Genomic DNA, 27,308 nt, shown 5'->3' on the forward strand with positions numbered 1-27,308 from the left:
CTTCTTGGTAAGGACCCTGGAAACGAAGTGTCCATGTCCACATTTTTAAATCAGGTCAACTCTTCAATAGCCCTTAATCCCCTCCTGGGGCTACATTCTGAGGCACACCGTCACAGGTAACACCCTGTGAGTCTCTTTTCTTCTTGGCCCTAGCGGGGGTCACCGGTTCTTCCCGCTAGGCCGCAAGTCTCTTAGATTTGGAGGATATCCATCCTCAAGGTGTGCCTCAGCAATTTAAATTCCAGCAGAAAAAGGCGCAACAAGCGCAACAAAAAGAAAACAAAAATAAAAACAAAAAGAGCAGCTCTCCCGGGCACGCAACTTTTGGGTGCTGCTTAAGGCCTTCCTGGCCTAGGAGGTAGGGGAACAGTCCTCCATTTTTATTTTTTTTTGTTTCAACTGAAGTCAACATGGGGCACTTCGCCCCCACTGGGTAACAGTCCCAACTATAGAAAGGACCACCACTGCTGGGTCCTAAAAAAAAAGAAGGTAGGAGGCCAATGGACCTTTTAGCTCACCACCTTATTTCTTCCGGGCCTCCTTCCTTTCTTTCATGATGGCGGCCCACGCTGCAGAGGAGGGTGGCTTCTTCCACCTCCAGGGCTGGTCAGGGTATCGGCTACGCCCGGGGTCCTCATCCGAGGAGGTCGCGCTGCCACAGCCGACTTGCGTGGGGCCGTAGCTGGTCACAGTGAAGCTGTGGACCTCCTGACTAACTCCAGCCTGAGTCTTTCCGGCGACTCCACTATTAGTTGCCTCGGCCCCTCCTGGGTGTTTAGTTGTTGTGCCCATGGCCTCACTGGGAGAGTCAGCCCTACTACAGCCCGGGGAATCCTTCTCTTCTTCGACGCCAGCCCCCTGTTGCTGGCGCCCGGGCTCCTCTTCCTGTGGGATGCTGGCCTTGGGAGGGGACACGAATCCTCCAGGGGCTTCCCTAGCCCGACGTTGCTGAGCCTCCCTCTCAGCTCTTCGCCGGAAGACCTGCCTGTCCTTTTCCAGGACGTCCTCCCATTTATATGGGCGGGTGACCGCAGCCGCGTACCACCCCTTTGCACACTCGCATTTCACGAAGAGGACAATCTCCCCTTCATGCAGGTTGTGGAGGCGATCGGGCAGGTATTCGCGCTTGACGGCTTCCCGGCTGACAAACACCTCATGCCCGGTCCACTCTTCCTCGAGGAACCCGTATCCCTCGCGGATACGGAACTCTATGACCCGCCCCCGGGTCTGGGAGCTCTCCACTGACTCCCTCCGCGCTGTGTTGGACCCCTCCAGCCAGCCTCTTAGGAAGGTGTCGGTCCATCGCCGCTGCTCGCGTGGGGTCAACGGAGGGTCGCGGGTAGCCCACTGCGGACTTCCGGGCTTGGTGCACCGCCCCGCTGAGGGGGAATGCAGGGCCTCCAAGGCCAGTGACCAAAAGTTCTCCCGTGGGGCCCTCTTCTTAGGAGGCCTCGCCTCCGCGCCACCCCCTGTCGCCGTGGAAACTGCCATGACAGGCGAGACCGGCCGCTGGGATATAGGCTGCTCACCTCCGTCAGTCTCCGTTGCAGCTGTTGCTCCGGCCCCACTGGGATGTTCTCCACCCTCGACCGAGGGGGACGGGCTTCCCGGCATCCGGCTCCAACTCCACACCCGGAGCTCATGGACAAGCAGGCCCAGCTCCGGTTCGGGCCTAGTAGACCACTGGACAGCCACTGGGGGTAGAGGCAACGGTTCGCGGGCAGCGCCCGCCGGCGAACGGCTTCCAGCCGCGGCCCCCGGGGTAACGATCTGCAGGGGTTCCGACTCTCCGCCGGTCTCTTGCACGCTGCGAGGTCCTGGGGCTGCCATTCTTGCAAGACATCCGCTGCCGGATCTCCTTCTCCTGACGTGTCGGACAGAAAATGGCGCCGGTCGCTTACCGGTGACGCGCGTCCTGCGCGTCCAGCTCCGCCTCTTCCTGGGCCGGACCTCTGACGCGACCGCCGCGTCACTTGTCACTCTCGGCCGCTCCGCCTTCAGCCGCGCCCCCTCTCTGTGCGCGCTGGTACTCACGGGGCCGGGCTTCACCTTACGCCGCGCCCTCTTCTTCCCGGGACGTCCCATCCTGGGACGCATCTTTACCGCTGGGCCCATCCTCCTTCGGGCCGGAACTCGTAGGGGCTGGGCATCTTTTCGCGCTCTCCAGCACCGTCCACTCCCACGATGGGCGGTTCTTCTTCCAGCCTTTACCGCCGTCGTCACCATCTTGGAATCCATGCTTCGAGCCGCCATCTTGGGCCGCATGCCTTCCAACACTTTCTCCTCAGTGTTCTGTGTCGGCTCTTCCCCGCTTTCTTCATGCGAGGAGCTCGCATCCTGCCGACTACGCCAAATGTAAGGTGCCCCAGCGAGGTAGTCGTGGGCGAGCTGTAGCCCCCTCTCGCTATGGCACCCTACAGACAATACGTGTCCTCTCTCTGTAGTGTGGCTGTGTATGTAGTGCTCTTCACTTACTTCACGCCATCCGATCGCGGCTGTCTCCAGGCAATTTTCTTCTGGGACCAGGGCAGCAATGATTTCAGAGGACACAAGGTTCTTAACCAGAACTTGGACTTTACTTGGGGAAGAGGAATATTTACAGTATTTACAGTCAGATATAATGGATAAGGCCCGACAGGCAATCATCTCCCTCACAGGCGCCGTTAACTGTTTCAGCCCTGGTTCCCTCTTTAAGCGGAGCATCTCTGTGGCTATAATTCCTGGCCCTAGAGACTCCTCTGTATTAACAGTGAACGGATCCGATATCTCTCCCCCACGTCTTGGCTTGGAGTACTGTTTAGCTTCCTCTGCTGCCTGCAGACCAGAAGTGCCCCGTGTCCTCACTACGCTTTGGTGAGTTTCTACGGCGAGCGAACAGGACTCGTGCTCTTGCGTGGGGAGAACTGCTCACTGGGATCTCACTGTCTGAGGGTTCGGAGCTCCCGTTTACCCTAGCAGCCACTATAGTAAGGCTGTCTCATCAGGTCGCAATCCCTTCTTGTACTGCCCAATCACTTCCTGATTCAGGAAATTACAACAGAGACTTTCCTAATATGCCCACCCTCAGTGAGCTGTCATCACAGAACCTTAACCCATCACTGTCTATAGCTCGGCTAGCAGACTCAACCTGACATCTGCACCCCGAACATTGGCATCTTGTGGCTGTTTTCAGGTACTACAGCCCAGAAGGAACTATACCAGGAACAAGCTCTATATTTCTCTAGGCTTGATAAGGGCACTAAGCTCCCCCTCTGCTCTACCAACTGGACCACTAAAGCTAACCCCCTTAGCTTGGCCTACCACAGTTGGGGAGGTCTGTCTTCAGGAACTCTTCCTTTTACTCTCTCAATTTCAAGGGAAGGCTACGCCCTTCCCCACTATTACACACACAACATTGAAATTGCAAAACCAAGAAAAACAAGCCTTAAGTTTATATAAATCAAGGAAAAAGTAGAAGATTGCTAAGATCTGCCTTTGATCAAATTTTCAGATACCAAGTTCCAGTCTGTATCACGTGGGAGGGGCATAAATGCCAGACTGAAACATAAAAAATTCAAGTCTTGTGGGATGATTGCGCGATGCCTTCATGTCAATTATTGCCACTAGTCGCAAATTGAGAGGGACAGAATTCTAGAGACTGCAAGACTTTGGTTTATCACTCAGACAAATCACAATGTGCATAGGCTAACATGTCAGCTCTATTCCAATGGTTTATAGAACAAAAAGAAACTGAAATGACAGCAAAAGGTGCACAAAACCGAACCTCTGCATGGACAGTTGTCAAATTCATTTGTGACTCATTCTGTTCTGCAAGTAAAAATGAATGTCACATACCAAGCCTAAAGCATCAAACAGTATCTATATCAATTATCAGAATGTCTTTGCACGACATCGAGCTATAAACCAGATGTCCAGCTACTGGTTTTCCATTGACTTCACGCCACTGCTCTCAAAGGCTATCATGGTGCAGAGAAATATGGAAATAAAGGTTAGAATGGAGGTCTATCCTCTTCTGCTACGTGCCCCACTTTTGTCTTGAACGCAATGATAGTTAAAGATTCGTCTGGAGACCAAGTGGGCAACGCTTTGAAGAGCCCTTCACGAGGGAATGTCACACCAGTCCTTCTGCTGGATTATGGTGTGAGGTAGCATAATATAGTGTAGTCTTCATTCCAGGTAGACTGACAGCTCGGCACTACATTGATTTGATCATGGAACCAGCAGCAGGGCTTTTTCTCCAATGTGTCGTAGGAGCTGTTTTTCAAAATGACAAAGCCAGTCCTTATGTTGCTCATGTTACTGTTAGTAGTCTGTGTGCCAAAAATATGCTACTATGGCCTGCGACATCTTCAGACTTGTCTCTCATCTGGCACACCCAGGACATCATTGCCCGGCCACTGCAAAAAAAAAGATGCCAGCAGCAAATCCTGATGATTTGCTTGCCTAAGTATATTCAGAACAGAACATTCTTCACACAACCATTAATAACCTTATTGATAGCTGCCAAGGCATGTATAACTACATGTGGTGCTCATACTCAATACTTAACAAATCCAGATGGTTTGAAAATTTTGCTTCTAGTTTTCTTTTATCATTTGAATATCATTAACATATCTATTGATCCTGTAATATTCATAATATTCAAGTTTCCTTCTTGGTGAGGCAATTTCAATGTTGAGGAGGGTAGATCTGATAACAGAACCAATCGTACGTCAAGATACCATAATAGATCCAAGCCTACTACTGTAGATATCATAACAGACCCAAGTTTACAGGAACAGAAGAATACTTACTATTTAGTTACAGAACCAAAATCAGTGCAAAACTACTTGTATGGAGATAGAAGAAAGTGTGAGTTGGAAATTGCACTCCGTTCTTAATATACTGATATTTCTCAAATGGCAAGCATCACAAAATGAGAATGCTAAACTATACTTGCATAGTAAAGCGTCCTAAACACCTTTTTTTTTTTAAAATACTGTTGAAAACTCTTATAAGATATGAAGGGAACTTGATGGCAAAATGTAAAGGACATAAAAAACATTTAGGCCTCATTCGTCCATGCTTCACGTACCTGTTCTATCCGTGAATTACACAGAAGAACGCATACCTATTATAGTCTAGGGGGCTGTTCACATGTCCATATTTTTTTGCGGACCCTGTGTCCATGCAAAAATCATGGAGACATGTCCATTTTTCATCAGCATCACCGATAAAAAGTACTAATACAGGTATCGGGGTCCATGAAAATCACTGACAGCATACGGATGGCATTAGTGTGCAGTCTGTGTGTTGTCTGCGTTTAACATTGCAAAGAATAGGAGCTTTGTAATTTATTTATCTATCAAAAATACTGATGGTAAAAAGTGACACATTTACCAAACACTGATGACATACTGATCCAAAGCACTAATGACACACTAACCAAATGCCGATGAAACTTGGACCAAAACACTGAATGACACATTTACCATTTTTTTGCGTACATGAAAAAATACGGACATCTGAATGAGTCTTATAAAAACATGCCAAGGAGGGGGGAAGGAGAGTCAGCTCACCAGGTCTTGCTGAATTGGAATTCACAGTGGAGACATTGCACAGAGTCGCCTAGGTCAGAGATGCAGAAGCTGCATAAAAATGAAAAGGATTCTCCAGCGATGAAGCAGGGTAGGTATAAAGCATCACATTTATTAGTACAAATTAATTAAATGATCAGGGTAACCTCATATAGCACAATAAACCAACGCGTTTCAGGGTGGAGCTTTACTCATACAACCAGGAGTAAGGCTCCATGCTGAAACGTGTTGGTTTAGTGTGCTACATGAGATTACCCTGATCATTCCTGACTTTAATATGTACTAATAAATGTGAAGTTTTATACCTACCCTGCTTCGTCGCTGGAGGACCTTTTCGCTTTCTTAAAAAACATGGTGCCAATTATTAAATATGCTAAAAATATCTGAATACATTTCTAAACATTGTGCAAATCCACAGTACTCTTTGATGTTGAGGTACCGATTTATGAATTTTAATTTATAGTCTCAGGCATCAATTTCAGAAACATATATATAAATTTTGCAGGACGCCTCCAGGTTTTGTATTGTGAAAGGAGCGTCCAGATACTGAAACGTGGTGGTAACCTGCTGTGTTAATGCTGTCTTCTGCTCAGGTGATTACTGCTTCTTTTACCTCCCACATGGTATAGCCAGACCAGTATGGAGGCAGTGCAGTAGCAGCACAGGCAAAGATCTGAAGACCCACGACAGGCCAATGGCCATCGCTGTGGGAGTAGTCTACTGCCAGCGGCACTGCCTGAACCTACCGTAACACTGCCTTGGAAACAGTTTGAAAAGGTATACTGCAAAATTAATAAAACACAATCTGCAAAATGTTCAGGTGCTTCTCACAAAATTAGAATGCCATCAAAAAGTTAATTTATTTCAGTTCTTCAATACAAAAAGTGAAACTCATATATTATATAGAGTCATTACAAACAGTGATCTATTTTAAGTGTTTATTTCTGTTAATGTTGATGATTATGGCTTACAGCCAATGAAAACACAAAAGTCATTATCTCAGTAAATTAGAATACTTTATAACAACAGCTTGAAAAAAAAAAATTTAAAATCCGAAGTGTTGGCCTACTGAAATGTATGTTCAGTAAATGCTCTCAATACTTGGTCGGGGATCCTTTTGCATCAATTACTGCATCAATGCGGCATGGCGTGGCAGCGATCAGCCTGTGGCACTGCTGAGGTGTTATGGAAGCCCAGGTTGCTTTGATAGCAGCTTTCAGCTTGTCTGCATTGTTGGGTCTGGTGTCTCTCATCTTCCTCTTGACAATACTCCATAGATTCTCTATGGGGTTAAGGTCAGGCGAGTTTGCTGACCAATCAAGCACAGTGATACTGTTGTTTTTAAACCAGGTATTGGTACTTTTGGCAGTGTGGACAGGTGCCAAGTCTTGTGGGAGAATGAAATTTCCATCTCCGAAAAGCTTGTCGGCAGAGGGAAGCATGAAGTGCTCTAAAATTTCCTGGTAGACGGCTGCGCTGACTTTCGTCTTGATAAAACACAGTGGACCTATACCAGCAGATGACATGGCTCCCCAAACCATCACTGATTGTGGAAACCTCACACTAGACCTCAAGCAGCTTGGATTGTGGTCTCTCCACTCTTCCTCCAGACTCTGGGATCTTGATTTCCAAATGAAATGCAAAATTTACTTTCATCTGAAAACAACACCTTGGAGCACTGAGCAACAGTCCAGGTCTTTTTCTCCTTGGCCCAGGTAAGACGCTTCTGGCATTGTCTATTGATCATGAGTGGCTTGACATAAGGAATGTGACACTTGTAGCCCATGTCCTGGATACGTTTGTGTGTGGTGGCTCTTGAAGCAATGACTCCAGCAGCAGTCCACTCCTTGTGAATCTTCCCAAAATTTTTGAATGGCCTTTTCTTAACAATCCTTTCAAGGCTGCGGTTATCTCGGTTCCTTGTGCACCTTTTCCTACCACACTTTTTCCTTCCACTCAACTCTCCATTAATATGCTTGGATACAGCACTCTGTGAACAACCAGCTTCTTAGCAATGACCTCTTGTGGCTTACCCTCCTTATGGAGTGTGTCAGTGACTGCCTACTGGACACCTGTCAAGTCAGCAGTCTTTCCCCATGATTGTTGAGCCTACTGAAACAGACTAAGGGACCTTTTTAAATGCTTAGGAAGCCTTTGCAGGTGTTTTTTGTTAATTGTTCTAATTTACTGAGATTATGACTTTTGTGTTTTCATTGGCTGTAAGCCATAATCATCAACATTAGCAGAAATGAACACTTGAAATAGAGCACTCTGTTTGTAATGACTATGTAATATATGAGTTTCACTTTTTGTATTGAAGAACTGAAATAAATTAACTTTTTGATGATATTCTAATTTTGTGAAAAAGCACCTGTATGTACAGTACAGACCAAAAGTTTGGACACACCTCATTTAAATATTTTTCTGTATTTTCATGACTATGAAAATTGTACATTCACACTGAAGGCATCAAAACTATGAATTAACACATGTGGAATTATATAGTTAACAAAAAAGTGTGAAACAACTGAAAATATGTCTTATATTCTAGGTTCTTCAAAGTAGCCACCTTTTGCTTTGATGACTGCTTCGCACACTCTTGGCATTCTCTTGATGAGCTTCAAGAGGTAGTCACCGGAAATGGTTTTCACTTCACAGGTGTGCCCTGTCAGGTTTAATAAGTGGGATTTCTTGCCTTATAAATGGGGTTGGGACCATCAGTTGTGTTGTGCAGAAGTCTAGTGGATACACAGCTGGATAGTCCTACTGAATAGACTGTTAGCTGTTTTTTTCTTGCCATAATACGAATTCTAAGTAAAGAAAAACGAGTGGCCATCATTACTTTAAGAAATGAAGGTCAGTCAGTGTGAAAAATTGGGAAAACTTTGAAAGTGTCCCCAAGTGCAGTTGTAACAACCATCAAGCGCTACAAAGAAACTGGCTCACATGAGGACCGCCCCAGGAAAGGAAGACCAAGAGTCACCTCTGCTTCTGAGGATAAGTTTATCCGAGTCACCAGCCTCAGAAATCGCAGGTTAACAGCAGCTCAGATTAGAGACCAGCTCAATGCCACGCAGAGTTCTAGCAGCAGACACATCTCTTCAACAACTGTTAAGAGGAGACTTTGTGCAGCAGGCCTTCATGGTAAAATAGCTGCTAGGAAACCACTGCTAAGGACAGGCAACAAGCAGAAGAGACTTGTTTGGTGCTAAAGAAGACAAGGCATGGACATTAGACCAGTGGAAATCTGTGCTTTAGTATGATGAGTCCAAATTTGAGATCTTTGGTTTCAACCACCGTGTCTTTGTGCGACACAGAAAAGGTGAACAGATGGACTCTACATGCCTGGTTCCCACAGTGAAGCATGGAGGAGTAAGTGTGATGGTGTGGGGGTGCTTTGCTGGTGACACTGTTGGGGATTTATTCAAAATTGAAGGCATACTGAACCAGCATGGCTCCCACAGCATCTTGCAGCGGCATGCTATTCCATCCGGTTAGCGTTTAGTTGGACCATCATTTATTTTTCAACAGGACAATGACCCCAAATACACCTCCAGGCTGTGTAAGGGCTATTTGACCAAGAAGGAGAGTGATGGGGTGCTATGCCAGATGACCTGGCCTCCACAGTCACCAGACCTGAACCCAATCAAGATGGTTTGGGGTGAGCTGGACCGCAGAGTGAAGGCAAAAGGGCCAACAAGTGCTAAGCATCTCTGGGAACTCCTTCAAGATTGTTGGAAGACCATTTCCGATGACTACCTCTTGAAGCTCATCAAGAGAATGCCAAGAGTGTGCAAAGCAGTCATCAAAGCAAAAGGTAGCTACTTTGAAGAACCTAGAATACAAGACATATTTTCAGTTGTTTCACACTTTTTTGTTAAGTATATAATTCCACATGTGTTAATTCAGAATTTTGATGCCTTCAGTGTGAATGCACAAATTTCATAGTCATGAAAATACAGAAAAATCTTTAAATGAGAAGGTGTGTCCAAACTTTTGGTCTGTACTGTATCTAATTTTTTTTTAATAGGAACTCCTGATGCCCGTGACTATTAAACAAAATATTAATCTGCATCTGAACATGTCTTAATGTCCCATGAGCACACACACATACGGAGAAGATAGAAGCAGAGTGCAGGTGCTGCATTCACTTCTCCCCCAACGTCCATCAACCAGGTTCAAGGACGTCTTCAGAGGGGGCAGCAATGCAAGAAACTAGTGAGTAACTGCAGCGCTCTTCTGGTAATGTCCTGTTCCAGGAGGGGCGATGGACGCTGCGGGAAGTGAGTGCAGCCCCAGCCTCCTGTGTCATGTTTGAGACTCCTCTCAAATCAAACGTCACAAGAAGTACAGTAAAAAAACACATTTAGGCATTAGCTAGATAGATAAAGCTGTAGGGCATTGTATAATAAAGCAAATTACAAAACTGGTTAGGGTGTAAAGATAGGGTGTAAGGGTGATCTGCATGTGAATCGGCCTCCAGAGATTTTAAATGAAAGGAGGCGTGACCAGCCTGAGACATGTAACTAACACAGAACAGCAGAACTGAACTTTGTCTCATAACAAGCATTTTAAGAGCTGCAGCTCTCACAGCTCTGCTGTATTACAACCATGCCTGACTGTGAGATGGAAGCTGAGAGGAACCTGCAGATGTGTTAGGTATAGTCACATAGATTTCTGCAGTGAGATCAGGAGAGTAGTCATTACATGTTTCACACTTGTAACTCCCCTTATTATAAAAAAAAAAAATCTCTGAAGGCAGATTCTCATGCGGATTACTGTCTGGCCCATTGTCCTGAATAGCTCATTTACATATAAGAAAAACGTGGATTTCTCTGGAATAAGACATTGGACTATGACCTGCGTGACCATATAGACGGCTTAAGAGAGTTGATACCTCTGAGAGATTCCCTTTAAAGGTGTAGTCAGCTTTTTGCTCAAATTTAAAAGAGCCAAGGCATAAAAAGTTTAAGCTTTTAAGAACTTACTTGATGCATGGTGAAGCCCCCCTCACCTATAGTGAACATAGCTAGTTGAAATGGCAGCAGTTGCAGCCTCTACAAGGGAATAACTCCAGTTGAAAGTGTTTTGTGTGGGCACCTAAGTAAACAGTAAAATTTCCTCTATCTGTGCAGAACTGCAATACTAATACAATCTAGAGGTGTTTGGGGTTCTTATTGATTTGCTGAAGGTGACCAATGTTGTATTGACAACCTGTGTCTATAATATGCCATATTCTGTCATGAAAATATTAGACTATACAGTACTTGTAATAAGCATGATTTTAAATTATTTTACTATTTTTTAAGGTATGACCTGTGCGCTACTGTACTTAATGGAATTCTATACACCATTGGTGGGAAAGCTCTCCGCTTTGACTTTCGCACTGAAATGTGGTCAATAATAGAAGAAGAATGCCTCAACCGCAAGTTCTTTATGGGATGCTGTTCCACAAATGGCCGTATTTATTTACTTGGACAGAGAAGAGCTTGTATAACTCATGATATTCCCAATATTGTTTTGTTTGATCCATACCTTGATATTTGTAAGGTAACAGATGTAACGCTCCCCTGTCCATTGCCCATAAGAGGCTGTGTAAGCATGAGCCGTTGTGATGTTAGGCCTTAATGGGGGAACAGTCAAAATTATTTGCGAGTAGATCAGATTAGATCACATGCAAGAAGATCACATTAGTAAAATCTGTGATCTCATATTACCACTAATATCTAGAATGAAGGGTGCTGTCTGGCATCCAAACCCCTTTGATTTTGCTCATTTCTATTGCTGAAAATTTGATATAGCAGAGAATCCATTCAACCCTAAATTTGTGGAGCAGAAATCCAAATTTTGAGGAGTTGAGAGTTTTTGAGGAGGATTTAGCATCTTTTAGATGTCGGCATACCTACTGAGCTTTTGAAGCAGAGGTCGATTCAGGAAATGCCAGCAGTGTTTTTTTCTGAAGCGTGTTCTTTGGCGTTTTTCGGTCATTTTTGCATCAACTTATACTGCCTGTGGATTTTTATTAACTATATCGATTAAATAATGAATGGCTTCCAAATGAAAGCTGCTTGTTAAATAATCAGGTCACTTCCTATAGCCGCTTCACGGCTTTCAAAGCCTGTAGCACTTCAAGGCTATGTGCACATGGTGCGTTTTTTTGTGTATTTTTTCCGCGCCGAAATATACTAAAAACGCATTGTAATCCTTATCCCAGCATTTCCTATGAGAATTTGGAAGATCTGTGCACTTGATCAGGAATTTGCTGACAGTATTTCATGTGCGTTTAAATAAGCAGCATGTCAATTTTCTGTGCGGATTTGCCAGCGTTTTTCCTATACAATACATTGGAAAAAATGTATGGCAAATGTGCAGGCAAAAATGCATCAAAAACGCATGTACATACAAAAAAAAGCATAAAAATGTGCTGAATTTCTGCAGCGTTTTTGCTGCCAACAGGTGCAGAACCTTGCAGAAACGCTGCAAATATTTCTGCAAGCAAATACTGATTGTGTGCACATACCCAAAAGAAGCTCAAAAAGACTGGACATATAAACTGCAAGAGCTTTTGACATTGCAATGCGTATCTTCATTATTTGTAGTATTTTATTTTTTAAGCGCATTTCAGGTGGGTTTCAAAGTGGACTCACTTAAAAAAAGACACCATGTGTACATACCCTAAAAGTGTGATCACATTGACTTTTTTTGGAGTTTTCAGTTTTTGAGAAGGATTTTGGAGAATTTCGGTTCCCAAAACTCAGCAAAAGTACTCTGTGTGAACACAACCTAAGGCTATGTTCACATAATTTTTTTTGAAAATTCTAAAACCATATGTTTTTAAAGTGGAAGCTGCTTCAAGAATTTCTACACTTTTAGCTACAGTACAGACCAAAAGTTTGGACACACCTTCTCATTTAAAGATATTTCTGTATTTTCCTGACTATGAAAATTGTACATTCACACTGAAGGCATCAAAACTATGAATTAACACATGTGGAATTATATACTTAACAAAAAAGTGTGAAACAACTAAAAATATGTCTTATATTCTATGTTCTTCAAAGTAGCCACGTTTTGCTTTGATGACTGCTTTGCACACTCTTGGCATTCTCTTGATGAGCTTCAAGAAGTAGTCACCGGAAATGGTCTTCCAACAATCTTGAACGAGTTCCCAGAGATGCTTAGCACTTGTTGGCCCTTTTGCCTTCACTCTGCGGTCCAGCTCGCACCAAACCATCTCGATTGGGTTCAGGTCTGGTGACTGTGGAGGCCAGGTCATCTGGCATAGCACCCCATCACTCTCCCTCTTGGTCAAATAGCCCTTACACAGCCTGGAGGTGTGTTTGGGGTCATTGTCCTGTTGAAAAATAAATGATGGTCCAACAAAACGCAAACCGGATGGAATAGCATGCCGCTGCAAGATGCTGTGGTAGCCATGCTGGTTCAGTATGCCTTCAATTTTGAATAAATCCCCAACAGTGTCACCAGCAAAGCACCCCCACACCATCACACCTCCTCCTCCATGCTTCACGGTGGGAACCAGGCATGTAGAGTCCATCCGTTCACCTTTTCTGCGTCGCACAAAGACACGGTGGTTGGAACCAAAGATCTCAAATTTGGACTCATCAGACCAAAGCACAGATTTCCACTGGTCTAATGTCCATTCCTTGTGTTCTTTAGCCCAAACAAGTCTCTTCTGCTTGTTGCCTGTCCTTAGCAGTGGTTTCCTAGCAGCTATTTTACCATGAAGGCCTGCTGCACAAAGTCTCCTCTTAACAGTTGTTGTAGAGATGTGTCTGCTGCTACAACTCTGTGTGGCATTGACCTGGTCTCTAATCTGAGATGCTGTTAAACTGCAATTTCTGAGGCTGGTGACTCGGATAAACTTCTCCTCAGACGCAGAGGTGACTCTTGGTCTTCCTTTCCTGGGGCGGTCCTCATGTGAGCCTGTTTCTTTGTAGCGCTTGATGGTTTTTGCAACTGCACTTGGGGACACTTTCAAAGTTTTCCCAATTTTTCACACTGACTGACCTTCATTTCTTAAAGTAATAATGGCCTCTCGTTTTTCTTTACTTAGCTGCTTTTTTCTTGCCATAATACAAATTCTAACAGTCTATTCAGTAGGACTATCAGCTGTGTATCCACCAGACTTCTGAACAACACAACTGATGGTCCCAACCCCATTTATAAGGCAAGAAATCCCACTTATTAAACCTGACAGGGCACACCTGTGAAGTGAAAACCATTTCCGGTGACTACCTCTTGAAGCTCATCAAGATAATGCCAAGAGTGTGCAAAGCAGTCATCAAAGCAAAAGGTGGCTACTTTGAAGAACCTAGAATATAAGACATATTTTCAATTGTTTCACAGTTTTTTGTTAAGTATATAATTCCACATGTGTTAATTCATAGTTTTGATGCCTTCAGTGTGAATGTACAAACAGAAAAAATTTTAATTGAGAAGGCGTGTCCAAACTTTTGGTCTGTACTGTAGGTGCACCTGGCTTTTTTTTCAGGTGGATTTCATACGGAATCCGCTGGAAAAAAAAATATTGCAAAAGCGGCCCAAAAAATGATCAAAATGCCAGCAATATCAAATTATATTTTTGTGCACATGTTCCATCTTTGCTCTGTACTTTTCAAGTATTCACATTGCTGTGAATTATATTTATGTTTTGCGGTGCTTTTGCAGCACTTTTTCAGGCGGATTCCAGGCCGAAAAAACGTCATGTACACATACCGTCAAAGAAGTGACATATAGGGGTTTTTCAAATTTTGTTCAGGAAAAAAAGAGTTCCAAAAACTCCTCCGAACAGCAAAGTGTATTTCCCATATAAAATGAATTTAAAGAGTTTTCCAAGAGTTTTTGAATAATTTTTTTGTAGGCATTGTACACAGAGTTTTGCTAGGAGTTTTTGGAGCAAAAACTGAGGAGAAAATAGGGAAAACTTTTCAAATCATCCTCCAAATCTCAAAACTCCTTAATAATGTTATGTTCCTGCTCCGAAAACTCGCTATTTTTGTGGTATCTCCACCGCCAGCCAAACCACCATGTAGCCCTAGCCTAAGGCCATGTTTACACATTCATTATTTGGTCAGTATTTTATCTCAGGAGTGGGAGCCAAAACCAGAAGTGGGTGATAAATACCGAAGTGGGTGACATGTTTCTATTATACTTTTCCTCTGATTGTTCCTCTCCTGGTTTTGGATTACAAAATACTGAGGTAAAATACTGATCAAATACTGAATGTGTGAACATGGCCTTAATGTGATTCTAGACTCTTCCAAGAGCTACAGATTATTTTACAACATTTGTGATCAGTTACTTATATATTTTAACATCCTATGTTTCTCCTCAAAGATGTTTCACTTATTAGGCTGAAAACACAAAGGTTCAATCTTATATTATATATTTTTTTGAAAGATAATAAAATTATATTATGCAATTAACTGTGTTTTTTTTTTTTTGTTACTTTACATAGTAGGGCCACAAATTGCTAACGTGCGTTGTGCTTTGTTGACTCGATAGCTGTCAAGTTCCAAAGTTCCTTTGTTAATAAGATCATCACAAAAACTATTGGCGAAGCACAACACCCAGGGCTGTGGAGTCGGTAAGCCAAACATCCGACTCAGACTCCTCAATTTCCATGACTCCAACTCCGACTCCACGACTCAGACTCCCTCATACATGGCTCATGTGTAAGTGATAAATTTACTGTAGCACAGATTCATCTCAGCTAAAAGTCTAGACCCTTAGATCAGGAATAGGACAGACATTTATAGGACATTTCATAACTTTCCCAAATTCACATGAAAAAATATTCCCCACAAACTGCACTGAATTACTGTACCCAATTTATTATATATTTTAGGAGTCGGAGTCGGTCCATTTTATACTGACTCAGACTCCACCAAAATGGGCTCCGACTCCGACTTCACGACTTCGACTCCACAGCCCTGACAACACCAAGACCCCGATTCATCAAAGTGTTTTAAGCCAGATTTCTGGAGTAAATACTTTGCATTTTTGAAATTTTCACGCAAGTTTCGGCTATCTCCGCCAAAATATGCATGACGGGGCATGGCAATGTCCTCTTGTTTAATTCATGTGCATCAGTGCTAAGCGAGCTGTCAGTCAAAGTGCCAGGACATTCTTGTAGGAGCCGCTCTCAGTGCTGTGAGGAGTGGCTGAAATCGCCAGCATGCCTGTATGACTACAGCCAACGGTTCCCAGGAGGAGTAAAATTCATTTTCTCCTGGGTGCTGAACTTTCAGTACAGCGACTGAGCACCTTCCTAATATCTTTAACCTGCAGATTAACCTATACAGTATATGTGGGTTAATAACATTATCTGACATGACAGGTTCCCTTTAACACCAAATAAAATAACAAAATGGCTGCATAGTACTGGGATGTACAGGAGAATTATGCAAACAAGTCTTGCTACTGACTGAGGGTGAGGTTTTTTTTTGCTGAATCTTCGGAGGAAATACTCTCCAAAACAATGAGTTAAAATAACACAAGTTTTGATTGGTGAGATGGGTTATGTTCACACTGAGTCTTTTGAAGCTGTCAAAAAACATGCGTTTGTCCAGCAGAAACTGCTTCAGGAAACTTTATCATTTATGACTATGTTACATTTCTGAAAAAGCGGTGCAAACCCACCGCTAAAACTGTACATAATGCACAGCAATATAATGACATTGCCGTGCGTCCGAGGAATGAACATGTTACTTCTTTTATATGCTCCAAGTAACAATGTACTGAGCATATGCACAGCAATGTTGTTTTTACATTTATGTGCATTTTGTCTATTTGTTTGCGATTCTTTAGCACATTTCCTGGTGGATTCTGGATGGCACATAGCCAGTTTCAGGATCCCAAAACTCAGCAAAAAGACTCCATGTGTATATAGCCTTTAGACGCTGGCAGACCTGCTGAGGTTTTCCTAGGCAAACCTATTTGAGAGAAAAGCCTGAGGTCTTTTTCTTGAAGTGGCTCTGCTGGCGACCTTTTTCTGTGAATGAACATACAGTTATATGAAAAAGTTTGGACACCCCTATTAATCTTAAGCTTAATGCTTTATAAAAATTGGTGTTTTTGCAACAGCTATTTCAGTTTGATATATGTAATAACTGTTGGACACAGTAATGTTTCTGCCTTGAAATGAGGTTTATTGTACTAACAGAAAATGTGCAATCTGCATTCAAACAAAATTTGACAGGTGCATAAGTATGGGCACCTCACCAGAAAAGTGACATTAATATTTAGTAGATCCTCCTTTTGCAAAAATAACAGCCTCTAGTCGCTTCCTGTAGCTTTTAATGATTTCCTGGATCCTGGATGAATGTATTTTTGACCATTCCTCTTTACAAAACAATTCCAGTTCAGTTAAGTTTGATGGTCGCCGAGCATGGACAGCCCTCTTCAAATGATCCCACAGATGTTCAATGATATTCAGGTCTGGGGACTGGGATGGCCATTCCAGAACATTGTAATTGTTCCTCTGCATGAATGCTTGAGTAGATTTGGAGCGGTGTTTTGGATCATTGTCTTGCTGAAAGATCCATCCCCTGCGTAACTTCAACTTTGTCACTGATTCTTGAAAATTATTGTCAAGGATCTGCTGATACTGAGTGGAATCCATACGTCCCTCAACTTTAACATGATTCCCGGTGCCGGCATTGGCCACACAGCCCCAAAGCATGATGGAACCTCCACCAAATTTTACTGTGGGTAGAAAGTGTTTTTCTTGGAATGCTGTGTTTTTTTGCCGCCATGCATAACGCCTTTTTGTATGACCAAACAACTCAATCTTGGTTTCATCAGTCCACAGGACCTTCTTCCAAAAAGAAATTGGCTTCTCCAAATGTGCTTTTGCATACCTCAGCCGACTCTGTTTGTGGCGTGCTTGCAGAAACGGCTTCATTCGCATCTCTCTCCCATACAGCTTCTCCTTGTGCAAAGTGCGTTGTATAGTTGACCGATGCACAGTGACACCATCTGCAGCAAATTGATGCTGCAGCTCTCTGGAGGTGGTCTGAGGATTGTCCTTGACTGATCTCACCATTCTTCTTCTCTGCCTTTCTGATGTTTTTCTTGGCCTGCCACTTCTGGCCTTAACAAGAACTGTCCATGTGTTCTTCCATTTCCTTACTATGTTCCTCACAGTGGAAACTGACAGGTTAAATCTCTGAGACAGCTTTTTGTATCCTTCCCCTGAACAACTGTGTTGAATAATCTTTGTTTTCAGATCATTTGACAATTGTTTTGAGGAGCCCATGATGCCACTCTTCAGAGGAGATTCAAACAGGAGAACAACTTGCAAGTAGCCACTTTAAGTAGCTTTTCTCATGATTGCATACACCTGGCTATGAAGTTCAAAGCTCAATGAGGTTACAAAACCAAAAAAAGTGCTTTAGTAAGTCAGTAAAAAGTAGGTAGGAGTATTTAAAACAAGAAAATGATAAGGGTGCCCATACTTATGCACCTGTCAAATTTTGTTTGAATGCAGATTGCACATTTTCTGTTAGTACAATAAACCTCATTACTGTGTCCAACAGTTATTACATATATCAAACTGAAATAGCTGTTGCAAAAACACCAATTTTTATAAAACATTAAGCTTAAGATTAATAGGGGTGCCCAAACTTTTTCATATAACTGTATTACTTCTTTTAATCGCTTCATGGTTTCCAAACGCTTAAGCAGCTAAAATAAGTTACGAAAGGCTGAGCATGTGCACAGCAATATCATTTTTACATTGCTGTGCGTTATGTTAACTTTTGGCCCCATAAATTAATAACGTATGAGGCCATAAAGGGGCATTGTTAATGTACGGGGCCACAATGGGGGCTTTGTAAATGTCCCACATTGTGGCCTGATACATTAATAAAGTCCCCTTATTTAATATAATGTCCTCTATTCTGACCCCGAAAATAGTAATAACGTACATGTCTATGGCCCCCATACACTATAATGTCTCCTCTCTGGCCCCCGTATAGTATAATGTCCCCTTTTGTGGGCCCCATACAGTATAATATAACCATCGTTGGCCCCTATTTAGTATAATGTCCCCCTATTTTGCCTCTATTTAGAAAAATGTCCCCCTCTTTTGTCTCTATTTAGTATAATGTCCCCCTCTTTGAACACCATAAGAGTATAATGTCCCCCTCTTTTGACACAATTAAATATAATGTCCCTCTTTGTCGACCATTTCGTATAATGCCACCCTCTTTGGTCTTCATTTAGTATAATGTTCTCACTCTTTGGCCTCAATTTAGCATAATGTCCCCCTCTCTTACCTTTTAGGATCCCTGGTATGGCTTTTGATTAGCTGGACTAGTGCCACGTCATTTGTGCATCACACTGCAATGATGATGTCACTCCAGTTCTGCTAATCAAAAGAAAGGGCAAGGATCATGAATGGTAAAAGATCTGTGTGCCTCCCATGAAGTGGCCAGAGGCTCCTGACCTGGCTGATGGACTGTAGTGCCGCAAATTGATCCACCCATGTCTGCTCAGGAGCATTGTAAACCTGGAAAGAAGTTTAGAGCTCACTGAGTGGGCTGTGGATGGGGCCCTGTTATATGGGGTGGGAGGAGGTGGGCAAGATCAGAATGCAAAGGTATGTAACTGTAAAACAATTAATAGAAAAGATAGAGTAAAAGTGCTTAGCATTGAGGTAGTACACCCTAGTAATTATGCCTGTTTAGCTGATATTAGGGATGCAACTGTAAAAGAGTGGAGAAGTTGCCCACACTCCCGCTTGAAGATCTTATGGCTATATAACGCAGTGTACTGTTTTAAATGTTGTTTTTATCTGGTTTGTGCTATCTGCTCTTCGATTTGCACCAGTGACCTTTTGTTTGGGAATCAATCTATCAACACACTGAGCTATTAGAGAATGTGAGAACAGGTTGTATTTAGTAGTATACAGGAAGAAAAAGATTGTTACACCACCAGTAACAATGCAGTGACATGACAAGAATCTCAACTAATTATATGCTAAATAGTTGCAAGTCAAATTTATGTGTGAGATAGCCAAGATGATTGTCTATAAAATTATGAAAGTCTCACGTTCAAAGCAGTAGTGGATGGTAAGAAATGGAGCCTGAAAGTCAAAAGTTCAAAACATTGTTACTAGGGATGGGCGGACCGCTGGAAGTTCGGGTTCTATACCCGACCCTAACTTTATGTAAAAGTTTGATTCGGGTACCAGAACCCGAACTCCATTGAAAATTCATTCTCCCACTCTCAACCTCACCTCTCAGACTCCTTACTGGGACGGACTTCCACAGAAAGTGGAACAGTAATTGCTCGGTACGAACATTTCAGGTCAGGTTCGCCCATCTCTAATTGTTACCCTTTGCTTGTCAGCGTATCTCAGGCAAGGGAGCCTAAAGGAAGGACTAAGAGGAATAAGGTTAATATCACAGCACTTTTGCAGGATATCACAGGGCTAGGGGCTCCTATCCTATCCGTCCAGCTAAGGGGGCGCCCTAGTCTATCCCTGTTCACTGGATAACTTATGATGGCGATGATACCGTGGCCACGAGCCTTGTTGTGCTCCTATGTCAACCCTTTTCTGCATTTACCCCACCCAGGGAAGTGGGGCGTAGAAGTGTATAAGAATACACCAACCAGACAAACAAGGTAAGACAGACAGGGTTAAATTAAGATACCAATGTGCTCACAAACAACAGTGGAATACCGGGTAGTTGAGGAAGGAGAAACCAGATAGGAAAGGATGAGGATGTGCACACAGATAAACAACAAGAAATAGTTTTCTGAACAACTCTCCAAATGCCACCTCCAACAAGCATCACCTCCTACTCTAGAACCAGGCAGTATGAACTAACGCTGACAATCCCTGAGTATATATAGCAGAGGGGAGTGGCCAACACTGAACAGCTGAGACCACCAAAGCAGGAAAACTCCAGGAGCACTCAACTAAACAAATTAACCCCTGTACTACTAGAAGAAACCTGCACAGTTTAATATGATGGTGAAGTGCTTCTAATGAGTGCAGACACTGCGGTCTTCTGGCCCCACTCTGTCATGGTAAACCCATGACAGTTCCTTATCTCAGGCAAGGAGGCCTAAAGCAAGGACTGAGGGGATGAAGGATTCCTTTTCTCAGGCAAGTGCGTCTAAAGGAACCGTTATCTATACTAGATAATAAGGTAGAGTGTAGCCAGGCGTGAGGGTCATAAAGGAGAAGGTGGCCAGGCTGGAACATGAGTTCTCCAATGGAAAATTGAGGATGCAGTAGAGCAGCAAAGAGTGTGTGGCCCACATTGAATGGACTTTGAGAATAGTAGTGAAGAGAAATACCAATGCAACTCAGCCAGTGAGATCCTCAAGAATCAATTGGAAGTTGAGACGAGCTGTGAGGGGCCATAGCGACACACCTCGACCCTTGCGGTTCTCAAAGAGAAAGATGGAAATTACCATAATGGTTTGCTTTACTTATCTAACATGTAATGGAAGAAATGTACTACCACGTGTAATCGTAAAATTTCTGCCTCTGGATTTTGCATAAGTATTCTCTAAGTGTTCTGTTCTATCTGATGTACATATTTCTCATTAGTTTGTTCTGTAAAGAAAAGTTTATTTTTGGACTCTAGTGTCCCTCATTCATCTCTACCTTATAGGGTCCTGGCCTGTCAAGTCAAGCGCAGCATACGGCCTGCAGTGGTGTATCACTAAGGTAACAGGACACACACCCAGCCAGTATCCCCATTGTCCTATAATGTGGAAGGGCGCAGATGCTTATTACATTTGGCGTAGTCGGCACGATCGAGTCTTGCAGAAAAAGAAGAAAATGGATGCAGGGAAGACTGGAAGAAGGAAAAATCGCGTTTGAATTGCATGGAAAGATGGCAACTGCATTGGATGGCAAGATGGGAGTTGGTGTCACAGTACAGAAAGGAGAAACTGCCCATCGTGGGTGTAGAGGGCTTAGAAGAGAGCAAGGATTTGTCCCACCCTCTGGGGGTTCAGCCCCAAGAAGGGAGTGCCTTATGAAGAATAGCTGGCCCGCTATGTGAGGTGCACACCTAAAGAAGGTGAGATGAAAGGAAAAGGCCTGCCCACTGGGGGGTGAAGGAAGAAAATGGGAGGCCTGAAATACAGGCTACAACAAACAGGTGTGTACAGGTGCAAATTAAAAGAAGCCATCTCCATATATAACCAACACATAAAGTTGCACTCTGTAGCTGTCAAGTAAATACTCCTTGATGCTATGGAGACCGATGGCATGGGTCAGAGTGAAAACAAACACGGTATATCAAGTCTTAATAAGTATATTGTAGCAATCAGGATTTAGTAATAAATGATAAGCAAATACAGTCTCTAGAAACAGATACGATGTCTGTACAAACCGATAAGTATTTGAGGTCCAGAAATGCAAAGTCCAAAAGATCCGGAGAACAAGCCGCAATGGAGATAGATGCAGGGCAGATCTGAACAAGTCAAATTTCAGCAGAACGGCAGATAAGTAGCAGACGGGGAACCTCGATGATGAGAAGAGGCAAGTAATACAAGTCCTCCAAGCTTGGCAACAGGTGAAGCACGAGATACACAAGGAATGGTATAGTGGACGGAGTCCCTTTATATATACAGCAAACAGGAAGCAGGAAATGTCAGACAGGAAACAAGATGGCCCCCGTGAAGCTGTCAACTCCATCTTAGATAAGGGCAAGACCAGACAGAACAGGTACTGTATATGGTTCAGATCCTCACATTACCCCCCCCTTAAAAGATGTCCTCCGGATGACCTCAGAGCCGGTTTATTGGGGTATCAGCTGTGGAATTGTTTGATCAGGCAAGTAGCGTGAATATTCTCCTGAGGTTCCCAGGAATTCTCTTCCCATGGGTACACTTGCCATTTTACCAAATACTGAAGCCATCTCCTATGGATCCGAGAATTCGTGATCCCCTCCACGACAAATTCTTCTTGCCCATCAATAAGAACCGGATCAGGTGGAACAGGTGTACGTCCAGGAAAGGGATTTGGTACTACCAGTTTAAACATGAAGACATGAAAAACAGGGTGTATTTTCAGAGATTTTGGCAACTTGAGTCGGCAGGCTACAGAATTACTATGCTGCTGATTTTGTATGGCCCATCATGCTTCCGTTCCAGTTTAGACGTTGGAACTAGTTTTAAGTTCTTTGTTGAAAGCCAACCAGGTCTACTATTTTGTATGTCGGTGCTGGCTTACGGAACCTGTCTGCCGCCCTCTTGTATCTCTCTTGAGCTGTAGCCAGCGTTTGTTTCAAAACCTCCAAATTCTGTTGAAGAAGCGTAATCCGGGCGGCTACTGCGGGTTAGGACATGTCTATCGGGAATCGAGGGAGAATGCTGGAATGGTACCCCTTGTTAGCAAAGAACGGAGACTGTTTGGTGGACGCACTCTGTGAATTGTTATACGTGAATTCATCCAACGGGAGTAAGTCCACCCAATCATCTTGTAAGTGGCATACGTAACAACGCAGGTACTGTTCCAAGGTCTGATTCGTCCGTTCAGTTTGGCCGTTAGACTGCTGATGGAAAGCAGATGACAAATTTACCTTGATGTCCAGAGCAGCACAAAAGCTTCGCCAAAATCTTAAGGTAAATTGGACCCTTCGATCCGATACCACTTCATCAGGAACTCCATGTAGCCGAAAAACATTTTGTACGATAAGATCTGCTGTCTGTTTGGCTGTTGGTAAACCGGTACAGGGAATGAAATGAGCAGCCTTGGTTAACCGGTCGACTAGTACTAGAATAGTGTTCATTCCTTTTCACGCAGGCAACTCTACGATAAAATCCATTGAAATAGACCCCCAGGGACGAGATGGAATAGAAAGGGGTTGTAACAGTCCAGTAGGTGAGGAGCGGGGAACTTTTGATCTTGCACATACCTCACATGATGAAACGTAATGCTGAACGTCTTTGCGATAGGTTGGCCACCAAAAGAAGCGAGACATGAATTCCTGAGTCTTCTGGACACCTCTATGGCCAGCAATCTTAGAGTCATGCATTAATTTTAGCACACTTAATCTAACCGTTTCCGGAATATACAGGCGCTGTCCCTGGAACCAAAGTCTATGTTTCAAGGTTAGAGTTACCTGACAGGATGGTTGAATCAGTAACGGATCTGCAGCATATGCCTCCTTAATATTCGTTAGTAGATCTTGATTGTGTAACACGCCTATAAAGTTACTTTCCGAGAGTATAGTTCTCAGAGGTGAAGCCGGAGTTAGGTCAACCGAGTGAATTCTAGACAATGCATCGGCTTTCTCATTGAGAGAGCCTGGCCTATAGGAAATAATAAAATTAAACTGATTGAGAAAAAGATTCCACCGGGCCTGTCTGAGTTTTATACACCTTGCCGACCTCATGAATTCAAGATTACAGTGATCTGTAAGTATGACAATCTGTTGGGACGCCCCCTGAAGCAGGTGTCTCCATTCTTTGAAAGCAGTTATAATGGCCAACAGCTCTTTGTTTCCAACGTCGTAATTCATTTCCGCAGGTGATAATTTATGCGAAAGAAAAGCACAAGGATGTAAAAGCTCTTTCTCACCTCTTCTTTGTGAGAGTATGGCCCCTATAGCACAGTCTGAGGCGTCCACTTCCACTATGAAGGCCCGATCCGGATTCGGGTGTATGAGAATAGGAGCTGACGTAAATTTAGACTTCAACCTGGAAAATGCTGTCTGCGCTTGTGGCGACCAGACAAATGGCGTCTTCTTCCGAGTCAGTTGAGTAATGGGTGCAACGATCTCCGAAAAAAATTTAATGAACCGTCTGTAAAAATTGGTGAATCCAATAAATCGGTGCACCTCCTTCACTGTCTTTGGAATTGGCCACTTCTGAATGGCTTGAGTCTTGCTTGCATCCATGCTGAGACCCTGGGGAGAGATAACATACCCTAAAAATTGGATTTCCATCTTGTGGAACTCGCATTTCTCCAACTTGATGTACAACTGATTTTGCCGTAAACGATCCAAGACCGTTCTCACATGCTGCTGATGATCCTCGATGATCCTCGATGTTGCTGGAATAAATTAAAATGTCATCCAAATAAACCACAACAAAAATATCGAGTATGTCTCTGAAAATATCGTTCGCCAAGTGTTAAAACGTAGCCGGTGCGTTATGAAGCCCGAAAGGCATAACAAGATACTCAAAATGTCCATAGCGTGACCGAAAGGCTGTCTTCCATTCGTCACCAAGGCGAATCCGTACTAGATTGTATCCTACACGGAGGTCTAACTTTGTGAAAATCTTAGCGTGTCGTACCCTCTCAAGTAATTCGGGAATTAGTGGAAGCGGATAAGAGTTTCTAATCGTAATTTTGTTGAGCTCTCGGTAATCAATACATGGTCGGAGTGAACCGTTCTTCTTTTCATGAAGAAGATTGGGGCACCTGCTGGGGAGGAAGATGGGCGTATAAATCCTTTGGCTAAGTTCTCATCGATATATTCCTTGAGGGCTTTGAATTCTGGTCCAGCCAAAGGATAAATGTTACCGAATGGAATCGCGGCGCCAGGTAGCAGTTCCACGGGACAGTCGTACGGCTGATGTGGTGGTAGCTTGTCAGCGTTCTTCTTGCTACATACATCTACGAAATCTTGGTATGCTACTGGTAGATTTAAATCAACTGTGCGTGCTGACCTGATTAAAGCTAGTGTTATCTGTCTTCCTGGAAACAGTAATTCCTTTGTCTCCCAGTTGATAGTAGGGTTTTGCAGTTGTAGCCATGGTAACCCTAAGATTATGGGAAAGTGAGGAGAAGAAATGAACAAAAATGACAGTCTTTCTGAATGATCCGCCCCCATACGGACCTTCAATGATGTTGTTTCAAGATCTACCGGCCCGGATGCTAACGGGGACCCATCCACGGTTTCTATTAATACCGGTGAGATTCTCTTCTGTGAACGTATACCGTGTAATGTCCATGAAATTGCCGCTGGCTCCAGAGTCAACCATAGCGGAACTAGTAACCCAGCAGGATTGAATCCATATCTTGATGAGGATATAACCGTGTGAATCCATCTTTGACCCATCCGAGGCCGAAGTAGTGGAGCTTACTGAAAAAATGGCTGCATTCACAGGTGAGGATGCTTCTGAAGTACAGTCAGAGAAGTCGTGATTCAAGTCGGTTACTTTATTCCTGGGAGAAATTGGGTGAGAACTTACTGAAGATACGCCTGAAAAGTCGCATTCGATTACCACAGCCGTAGTCCTGCGATTCTTATTGGGACAATTCGAGATGTAGTGACCCGATTTTACGCAGTAGAAACATAGATTTTCTCTGAAACGATGTTCCTTGCGTGCGTCTGGGGGAGTTCTCCGAATTGCATCAACCTGCATAGGTTCCGACTCTGCCTGGAGAAAGGACTTATTTTGAGCTTCCCTGGAGGGAGAAGGAAGGGATAACAAGTTGTTACGGTTAGAATCTGCCCATCTCTCTTGCCGACATTCTGCGAGACGAATATCTATCCGGATACAATGATTTATGAAGTCACCCAGGGCAACAGGTGACTCTCCTCGAGCCAGTTCGTCCTTAATTGCGGTGGATAAACCCCTTCTAAACACTGCGTATCTTGCCGAGTCGCACCATGTAGTATCCAGCACCCACCTCCGAAATTCCATTGCGTATTCCACGACAGGACGCTTTCCCTCCTGGAGTGCCAGTCATGCGGGTTCTGTCGTGACATTTCGATTGGGATCATCGAACATCTGACCCATTGCAACAATAAAGTCTTTTAGAGAATTTAAACATGCATCACTGGTTTCAATCAGAGGGTTTGCCCAGGCAAGAGCCTTGTTGGTGAACAGCATTATCATAGTTAACACCTTGTCTCGTTCTGTTAGAAACTGAGCCGCATGGCCTGTAAAAACAGCTGACACTGATTTAGGAACCCTCGGAATTTTTCTCGTTCACCACCAAACCTGAATGGCGGGAGCTTAGGGAAAGCCAGAACCGGAGCTGGAACAGACACTGGAACCGGGACCGGGGCTACAGTCTCTAGGTTTGAGAGGTGAGTAGATAACGCCTGAATGGATGTATCGGACACATTAGCATTATAGTTGCAACTCTAATGCCACCACTTTTGTTTTAGTAGCCTGAAGCTCCCCATGAAGTCCTGTGACGTATGTGCATATTTTTCTCAAAAGCACCTCCACAGAATCTGACCCAGCGAACTCCATTCTTTTAATGGCTTGTGTATCCTGCCAAGTAAATACTCCTTGATGCTATGGAGACCGATGGCATGGGTCAGAGTGAAAACAAACACGGTATATCAAGTCTTAATAGGTATATTGTAGCAATCAGGATTTAGTAATAAATGATAAGCAAATACAGTCTCTAGATCTGATGTCTGTACAAACTGATAAGTATTCGAGGTCCAGAAAAGCAAAGTGTAAAAGATCCGGAGCCCAGACTGGGCTCCTTGCGGAGAACAAGCCGGAATGGAGATAGATGCAGGGCAGATCTGAACGAGTCGAATCTTCAGACGAACGGCAGATAAGTAGCAGACGGGGAACCCCGATGATGAGAAGAGGCAAGTAATACAAGTCCTCCAAGCTTGGCAACAGGTGAAGCATGAGATACACAAGCAAAGGTATAGTGGACGGAGTCCCTTTATATATACAGCAAACAGGAAGCAGGAAATGTCAGACAGGAAACAAGATGGCCCCCGTGAAGCTGTCAACTCCATCTTAGATAAGGGCAAG

At 43.7% G+C, this 27,308-nt stretch overlaps 1 protein-coding gene across 1 annotated transcript in view; it reads left to right on the forward strand.

Moving 5' to 3' along the window:
- Positions 1-12,529, forward strand: part of LOC141170827 (kelch-like protein 23) — a 37,305-nt gene extending 24,776 nt beyond the window's left edge. Inside the window, exon 3 of the mRNA XM_073655185.1 lies at positions 10,886-12,529. Coding sequence (XP_073511286.1) covers positions 10,886-11,204 — 319 coding nt within the window. The 3' untranslated portion in view covers positions 11,205-12,529. The remainder of the gene's footprint in view (positions 1-10,885) is intronic.
- Positions 12,530-27,308: the final 14,779 nt, after the last annotated feature.

Source organism: Phyllobates terribilis, unplaced genomic scaffold (genome assembly GCF_046119375.1).
Source record: "Phyllobates terribilis strain yellow unplaced genomic scaffold, ASM4611937v1 Scaffold_1__5_contigs__length_1240528914, whole genome shotgun sequence".
NCBI classification, from domain to species: Eukaryota; Metazoa; Chordata; class Amphibia; order Anura; family Dendrobatidae; genus Phyllobates; species Phyllobates terribilis.